General features: G+C 37.5%; 1 protein-coding gene across 1 annotated transcript in view; it reads left to right on the forward strand.

Moving 5' to 3' along the window:
* Positions 1-8391, forward strand: part of SYT16 (synaptotagmin 16) — a 330623-nt gene extending 322232 nt beyond the window's left edge. The window contains exons 9-10 of the mRNA XM_055538272.1: positions 7351-7466; positions 7572-8391. Of these exons, the coding sequence (XP_055394247.1) occupies positions 7351-7466; positions 7572-7946 (491 nt within the window). The 3' untranslated portion in view covers positions 7947-8391. The remainder of the gene's footprint in view (positions 1-7350; positions 7467-7571) is intronic.
* Positions 8392-9441: the final 1050 nt, after the last annotated feature.

The following is a 9441-nucleotide window of genomic DNA, read 5'->3' on the forward strand; positions in this document are numbered from 1 at the left end:
CCTAGAGATTGTCAAACTGAGTGAAGTAAGTCAGACAGAGAAAAACAAATATCATATTATATATGGAGTATAAAAAGTGGTACCAGTTAACTTACCTATAAAATGGAAACAGAGTTACAGATGTAGAACATAAACTTTTGGTTATCAGGATATAAGGGGGGATAAATCGAAAGATTGGGATTAACATAGACACACTACTACATATAAAATAGATAACTAACATGGACCTCCTGTGTAGCACTGGAAAATCTACTCAATACTCTAGTGATCTGCATGGAAAAATAATCTAAAAGAAAGACTGGATATATATTTATGTATAGTAGATTTGCTTTGAAACTAACATTATAAATCAACTATACTTCAAAAAAAAAAAAAAAAAAAGGCTACTTCCATACACATAGCAGGGATTTAAAACCCTTCTCTTTGAGCAACAGACTGGGGTACCTAAGGAAGTAGAGCATTTCCCTAGACATTGCTGATATTTCTTGTCACCTCCACCTGTCGATGTGGCTGCTTTGCCAGGTTTCTTTCTGATTCATTCCCACGTTCTAAGGTAAAAGGTAGAGTGTAAGGGAGCCTCATCCTTCAAAATAAGGAATGCACTTCCGAGGGGTGATAAGTCACAAAACTTGCCCCAGGAACCTGCTGCACTAGGTCTCTCTCATTAGTAGGGCCAGATCTCCTTATGTAGGCTTCAGTGCAGTATCAAAGGTAAATATGGTTACCTGGATGATCCTATCCATTTAAAGATGTTCTCTTTGGTTCCAAGACCATCACCAGTGAAACAAGGTAGGCGTGTGGAACATCAAATGGTCTTTTATTTAATATTACATATCTGTGCGTGGGGCTCTCTTTTATGCTGCTAGTTTCTTGAAAAAAATCTGTAACTCCCTGGCTGTCAGTATCCCTTGGAAGTTCCTAGGAAAGTTTTCCAGAAGCTGCAACTTGTTGGTAATTTTAAACTGCCAGTAGGGTCAATCATGTGCCTGGGGTGGAAGATACTTCTGAAGGAACAGGTTGCTCCATTGATTCACAGCTAAAAACTGGCAATGATTTCTGCTCCTCTAGAACATATTATCCAGAAAGGTGACAGGCAAGAGGTTATGAGGGAGAAAATTGATGGGATATTGCTAAGCATCAGCAAAGCTAAAGGTCTACAGAAGATGTAGCATTACAGCCTTGCATATGGCACCTGTCTGTCTTCCTGTATCCACTCACGGATGTTTCATGCATCCTCTGCTTAACACTAAAGAGAGGACAGATGTCCTCCATACAACACAGTGCTGCTGAGTGGCATGTGTACACTCACATATATGGCTTCAAAAATGATGCCACTGCAATAGTAATATGTAATATTGAGCAGAAAATATGTGGATGTATGACAGGCTATCAGTGCTTTTCAAACATCTCATTTAATCCACACACAACTGAATGATTTTGATATTTGGCCTCACTTAATCAGTGAGAACTGACTCATTGGAAAAGACCCTGATCCTGGGAAAGATTGAAGGCAGGAGGAGAAGGGGATGACAGAAGATGAGATGGTTGGATGGCATCATCAACTTGATGACATGAGTTTGTGCAAGCTCCAGGAGTTGATGATGGACAGGGAAGCTTGGTGTGCTGAAGTCCATGGGGTTGCAAAGAGTCAGACACGACTGAGTGACTGAACTGAATCAATGAGGAAACTCAGGGTTCTTTGAGATTAAATGCTTTATCCTAAGTCACTAAGAAAATAAATTGTAGAACTGGGATCAGAACCAGTGCCCCCAGAAGATCATGCTGAAGTGTCTGTAGCCAATGGAGCAAGATTGCAGAATGTAACTAACATTGAGAGGTAGAGTAGCTCTTTGTAAACAGGTGTGCCCATGGCACTTAAGGATTTCAATAGCTTTGCCATTGGCAAAGCATTATGTAGGTATGTAGGGATACATACTTTTTTAAAGCAAGTGCCAGGCTAATGCTAGGCAAAGAGAAATCATTGAGAGACTGGAAGCTGAGTCACGTGGTTTGTCCACATCACGGATTGGTTGTTGATCTGACTAGAAGCTCTTTATTTTCCCCATTGATCAAACTCTTCCTTTGACTTTGGACACAGATGCATACAGTCAATAGGATGGTCTAAACTCTGTTTTTGTGGTATTTCTGTTTTGATTAAAGTATTGTGGGGTAGAAAATGAAAACCTTACCAAAATTAAGATATGTTAAATTCATCACTTCTTTACTGTTTCTTGGGTATTTTACAGTCTTGGACAAAGAACGGTTTTACTATCACAGGAGTTGTCCTTTTATGATCGTCTGTACTCTTGAAGTGTTTGTAAATTAATTTGCTGATGATTTTTCCTTAATGTACTGCCCGTGGGCTGTGCCCCAAATGAAATCACTTGTGCGCTAATGGGATTTCAGTTGTCTGGAGGCAGAAGCAGAAGAGTAAGAAAGAGCATTTAAGCAACCATTTGTAATTACATTTTAAACATTTATTTAAAGAAATATGTATAAATTGTTCTGTCAGAACTCGAATGACAAGGATGGTCATTTTGTTCTGTGACTTTTCATTTGTTTGTTGATGTTTTAGACTAGGAAAGACACTGAGGTTGGCACAGGTATTTTATGTACCCAGAAGTTAGAGTATTAAAAACAATTTGAATATTCAAGTCAGTTTAGCCATTTTACTTTCAGAGATAAATTTAGGCTCAGCCTCATTCAGTTTTATAATTTATATGCTGTTCTCAGAGTTCAGGTCATGGACGATGAAGACATAAGGCCATTTTACTTTTTCTTGTCTATTTCATCCGCTTTATTTGAATAACAGGCTGGATTGAGTTGGGCTTTTTAGTTATGGGAGAATTATAAAAATAGATTTACATATGTTTACTGGGTCATAACAGCCAAACTTATTTGGAAATTCAGAGTAACTTTAGTTCTCCAAATGACTATTTGGATATTTTAAAAAACAGTTATATTTCCTTCACCTGAAATGTATAACCAGTGACAATATATCTAGAAACATTTTCTTGGAGCTGTTATAGTATCTGTGCTATTTTCATCTTGATCATTTGAAATACACTTTTGCAGTCATTTAACTCTCTAGCTGGGGCTTCCCAGTTGGTTCAGTGGAAAACAATCCACCTGCCAATGCAGGAGATGCAGTAGACCTGAGTTTTATCCCTGGGTCAGGAAGATGCCCTGGAGGAGGAAACGGCAACCCACTCCAGTATTGTTGCCTGGAGAATGCCATGGACAGAGGAGCCTGGTGAGCTACAGTCCATGGGGTTGCAAAGAGTTGGACACAGCTGAGCATGCATGCACACACACAAACACAGATTTAAGTCTCTCATTATAATCTAGTATCTCTAGGAGGCTGGGCGGTAGAAAGAATCTTAGGGTCAAAGCTAGGAGGCCAGGCTAGGATTTGCTTCTGGGATAGATCTGTGCCTATTGGCCATAATAAGAACTAGGATTGATTGAGTGCTTACTATATTCTGGGCATAATGCCAGTCACTTTCCACGAATTATTTCAGTGATCCGGTGAGCCAGTATTATTTCTATCCCCACTTTACAAATGAAATTTGTGGAGCGTTCATGTAAGTTTCTCAAGGTCACACAGCTAAGAAGTGGTGGATCTGGACCACTTCCATCTGCTTCAAAACCCAGACTCAGCCACACACACCAAATTGAAAACCACTGAACCTTTCTGGGTCTCAGTTTCCCCATCTGCAGATCATGGAGGCTGAACCATGTGGTCAATAAATAGTTCCCAGCTCCGAATTTTTTGAATTCTCATCCAGCCAAGAAAACAGATGTAGGAACTTATGTTTGCTATATATTTTAGCCTCAAAGTGGCTAAAAGCATCCTCCAAAATTTGATGCCGAAAACATTGCGAATAGCTAAACAGCATGCAAGGAAGTAATTGTCGAATGGATACCAGCTGTGAAAGCTTTTCAGCATTTCAACAACCCATGGGGGTATTTTTTAAGAGCAATAAACTAAGTGGCTAAGTGTGTCGCCCACAGAGCTGAGACGCAAATCTAAACCCCTGAGAATTCACTGTGTTTCCAGGGTCCAATACGTTCTCTGTCTTAGGATAACTGCCTGAATACAGCAGACAGAATCTTTACGAACCTTGCTTGGGACCATACATATTTTTTGGTCTTGTTGTTAAATAAAAAGTATTTTACCAGATCATCACTTGGTTTATTTGACACTTGTTTCTCTAAGCTGCCACCTGCCCTGCCTTGTGTCATTCACTAAAAGGTCTTTACTTGGCTGTTAATGCTGTAGACATTACATTACTTTGTAAAATAAATAAATATGTGTTTACTTCCAAATATATATGTGAATATATATACATATATATTTCCAAATCTTTCCTCACCCTTTCTTGCACTATAGTAATTCATCGAGCCTTGTTAAAAAAAAAAAATTAGTGACCTGTCCAGTCGTTTATAATGCTAATAAGTGTCAATCATTGATATTTCTTAATGTGAACCGAGGAATTTATGTTGAAAAGTGATCTCATTCATTTTTCACTACTAGTTTAAATGGAGTCTGGCTTTGCTCATAAAGCTAAAACCTCTAAGTCAATGTAGCCAATGGCACAATAACAACAACAAAAATCAATCATGTCAATTGCTTGGCAGTCTCACGATTAGGCAATCAGTCGATGGGCTGAAGGTTCTGTTTTCAACTTGCTGTTGTAGTGCTACTACACTTGCCTAATGCTATGACATAGAGGCTTTCAAAATTCGGTCCCCAAGTCTGCAACTTCAGCATTACCTGGGAATTTGTGAGAAATAGAAATTCTCTGCTCCTAGCCCAGACACAATGAATTAGAAGTTCTGGGGGTGGGACCCAGCAATTTGTGTTTTTAAGAGAGACAATTCTGATGCCTCCTAACTTTTGAGAACCATAATGGCATCAACGGGTTAAGTGGCTTAAAAGAAATCAGTAATTCTTGTGGTTGCCCAGGGGAAGAATGAGGGGAAGAGATAGGGAATTGGGAACCAACATGTACCCACTGCTATATTTAAAATGGTTAACCAACAAAGTCCTACTGTATAGCACAGGGAGCTCTACTAAACGTTATGTGACAGCCTGGGTGGAAGGGGAGTTTGGGGAAGAATGGATGTATATGCATGGCTAAGTCCCTTTGCTGTCCACCTGAAACTATCACAATATTGTTAACAGGCTATACTCTAATATAAAGTAAAAAGTTTAAAAATTTTAAAAAAGCAATAAGTAATAATTAATTGTTATCACAGAATAACCCAAAGTTTCGCCTACTTATGGATTCAGTCCTTTAAAAATACACCTAGTGTTAGCGTGTTAGCAGCTCAGTCGTATCTGACTCTTTGCATCCCCACGGACTGTAGCCCGCCAGGCACCTCTGCCCATGGGATTCTCCAGGCAAGAATACTGGAGTGGGTAGCTATTTCCTTCTCCAGGGATTGAACCTAGATCTCCCTCATTGCAGGCAGATTCTTTACCATCTGAGTCACTGGGGAAGCTCAAAAATACACCTAAGAAAATGTTAACTTAAAAAAAACAGCCCCTGAGAAAACTAGGTTCATTGATGTTTTCATTACAAATAATTGTTTTCCTTTTTTTCTAACCTTGAAATCTGTGAAAATTTCATATAAACTGAGATGTGCTAACTGAACTCAGGAATTGTGTACTGACTTTTTCAGTTGTGAATGATCATTACACATTCATCTCTTTTTAGGTCAGACACACCAGTGGTTTAAAATTCTTATTTCCCTTACAGAACATGCCAACTCTATTTTAAGACTCTCTTGGGTTTATAATCCACAGCGGTGCCAGTGAAAATTTGGAAAGTTTTAGGTGTGATTTTTTTTTTTGGTAGATTTTTCTACTGGTTAAGGAAAACCACCCAGCTACAAAAAGCCACAGGAAATGTTATACAGATGCCCCCCAAAGGAGGAAAAACTGAGAAGAGTCATGTTTTTAAAGAGTATGTTTTTAATAGTTAAGATTTAAAAAATTCAAGATGTCAGGGAAAAAACATCAAATGTCTTAACCATGAATTTATTTGGCCAACGCATTAATAAACTACTCATTTTGTGAATCAAATGGTCTCAACACCCAGAAATATTCAAAGGTGTGTTTAAGGGTAAAATTGATAATGCTTAAGTAGAAATTTTTTTTCTGATCTGGTCTACTGAGGTTCAATGAGTACTGAACTGGATTCAATTTCTGTTCTAAATTCATTCAGTGCTTTCACTGGGAAGCGCCTTCTGTGTATCTTTAGGTTTCAAGGCTATACTTGCCTCTTTTCCGTGGTAAGAGCACCACCTAGTGTACACACTAAAAATTCTCTTTAAACCAAACCTGAAAATCGGCCTTCAGAACACCATCCTTCCCTAAACAAGTTAGGATTTTCAACAATAGTGTATTAAAGGAGAAAACAACATTTTTACTTTAAAAATTATGCCAAGGTCAAGTTTTCTAATCAGTATGATATTTGAACTGTTTGCTTATGATTCACCTATGCTAAGCCAGGTGTTATGAGGATGGTTATACCATGACCATATAATAGGGTTTGTCTGTAGACATGCAATTATTTCTTTAAAGTATATAATTGGGTCACCAACCGTTTTGCATAGATTTGGTTAACCGAGAAACATTAAATGCCTTCTGTTAGGGAAGCAGTATAATGAAAAGCATGATGAAAAATAACATCTCTTTCCATTCATTTTGTGCATCAATTTCAAATGTGGATATGTTTTGACATTAAATGGCATGACATTAAGTAGAGGATTAGGGGCTTTCCTGGTGGCTCACACAATAAAGAATATGCTTGCAGTGTGAGAGATCCCTGGGTCAGGAAGATCCCCTGGAGATGGGAAAGGCTACCCATTCCAGTATTCTTGCCTGGAGAATTCCATGGACAGAGGAGCATGGCAGGCTACAGTCCATGGGATTGCAAAGAGTTGGACAGACATAGTTACTAACACTTCAAGAATGTATTATAATTCTAACACTTTGTTTCTGAGGGGCTGCATAAGGAAATAAATATAATTCTCCAACCTTGAACCTATATTTTGGGTCTGAATAGTGTCATTTGCCTGCAAACAGGCTTCTTAGCCACAGGACAATTGCCACGGACTTCTTCACTGCTTGGTAAGTAAGTTGCTTAGTAAGTAAAGAGAGAATGTTAGTTTCTGGGGTCACTAGTTTACTTTGACAAGTAGAACTTTTGTTTTTAAATACTCTTTTAAACACCCTTTTGCTATAGTAAAACAAAAAACTTTTGTTTTTAAACGCTCTTTCAAACACTCTTTTGCTATAGTTAAAATCTGACTTTTCTCCAATTATTTTATTTTGTTTAGCTTATCCAACAAAAGTATTAACATATACATTAACAACGTCGAAAGTAGCCTACTTTAAGAGAAAATATGCAGAAGAAGAAGATTTACATCAAGATTACCATGGGTATTTTCCAAAAGTAAGGGTATACTTTTAAATTTTGTTTGAGTCTTGTCAAAAGCAAAGGCTCTTGTTTTCATTTTTCTAAAATGTCGATTGAATGATGGTTGTATTTGCTTTTTAGCACCTGATATTGCCTGAGGACAGGACTTGCATTCTTAAACTTTCGCTGGAGAAGCTCAGATTTCTTGAAGACCCAGAAACCTACTTAAGAAGGTCTGTGTTAATTAACAATTTGCTGAGGAAGATCCATCTAGAGACGGAGAAAGAGAGCTATGAATACTTTAAAGAAGCTCCCTGTTATAAGACTGCTTATTCTGATACAAGAAAACGGCTGAAGTTTATGGTACAGGAATGCTGTTCTCAGTCTCTCTATTACGAAGAGCTGCATTCGTATCATATTGTGCCTTATGCTTCGGAGAATGCCATTTATGGAATGGGCTACACTAGCAGCCACTTGGAGCAAAATTCTCAGTTGCTTATTTATAAAATGAATTAAATTAACTGTTAAAGTCCATTGATACCTTGTTTCTAAATGCCTGAACTGTTCATAGTGAAGATGTTAACATAAGGCACTAATTATCAGTGCCCTTGAGATCAGAGATGAGATGCATGCTGAACTGATTGGAGAGAACCCTGGTTATTATTCAGCAGTCCTTAGTATCATCCAGCCAAAATGAAAATATGTCCACGTATTATAAAGCAGAGAATAAGTGCTTTAGAAGCTAAGTTTTCTTGCCTTTTTTTTTTTTAAGATAGTGTATGTAGGAAGGGACCTAAATAAGTTCCTTTGCAGATTTAAACATTTCAAACCACCTATTTCCAAATTCTACCACTTCTCGTGGAAAGTAACAGATTCATATTAAACAGATAATGTCTTGTCCCTGAGAATTAAGGGTGGACCAAACTGAATTTTCTGTAAATGATGAAAGGAAGGGTCAGTCCTTTCTGAAATGCTTTGGTTTGTCAAGCATTGTGCCAAATAATTGACACCATTCTCCTTTTACCATTAGTGGCAATTCAAGATGTGACCAACCTTCTACAATTTAACTGCTGAATGTTAACAACCAGAACACTCCACACTGATCCATTTTACATTTCTTTCTCTTTTTTTTTTGCTTCATAGAATTTTCTCTTTAGAAGTGGAATTTATAAAATCGCCTTGCAGATAGGCTTATCTCTAAGTTCTAGGGGTCAATTAAAATTTGTGGTTGGCCTTTAGTTGCATTTAAATTTATTTATGATGTCACATTTACAGGCCATGAAGCTCAGGAAATGGGTAGGCAGGTCATCTTTGATTTTAATAGGCAGATAACTTTAAAGAATATTATCTGCAAAAAAATGGTGAGAACAAGAAATCCTACATGATGTTATTTCTTCATCTGAGAGTTCGTTTAAGGCTGTCTAGATGAACCTTTGCACTGATTTTTGTATAATAGTCGACCGTTCACTATTTGACAAAACGTTTCAGAATGCCTTTAGTGGTGAAGTTGAGATAAGTTCCTATATTTTGCAATTTGAAAGATAATTAGTTAACAAGCTACATAGATTCCTGAAACTGTTTGAAATGGTTCATGATGTTCTTTGAGGTTTGAGTGAAATGTCTGATTTCAATGTCTGGACTTATGCTCCATGGCGCACATCATTTAAAGAATTGTCATTAACTGATAAAACAGATTGGAAAACTAGGTGCCAAAGGTACATTTAAGAAAATACCAAAGACCCAAAGATGAGTGTTAGATAGACTATGATAATGAAGATAAGAACCTAAAGTAAGGATTATACAGGACATGGAAGAACATTATTAAAGGGATTTGGAATGATTTGCTTACTAATGTGCTTTCAGAGCACTTTCTGCATACATGATAGTAATAGTCAAGGGTACTGCTTGGGCCTTCAGTGGTCATATGTTTTCACAAACATATGTGACTTTTCTAAACATTGTGACTTTTCAACATTGTATCTTCCCTTGGTGAATGCCATCTTGTAATCAA

This window comes from Bubalus kerabau, chromosome 10 (genome assembly GCF_029407905.1).
Source record: "Bubalus kerabau isolate K-KA32 ecotype Philippines breed swamp buffalo chromosome 10, PCC_UOA_SB_1v2, whole genome shotgun sequence".
Taxonomy (NCBI): Eukaryota; Metazoa; Chordata; class Mammalia; order Artiodactyla; family Bovidae; genus Bubalus; species Bubalus kerabau.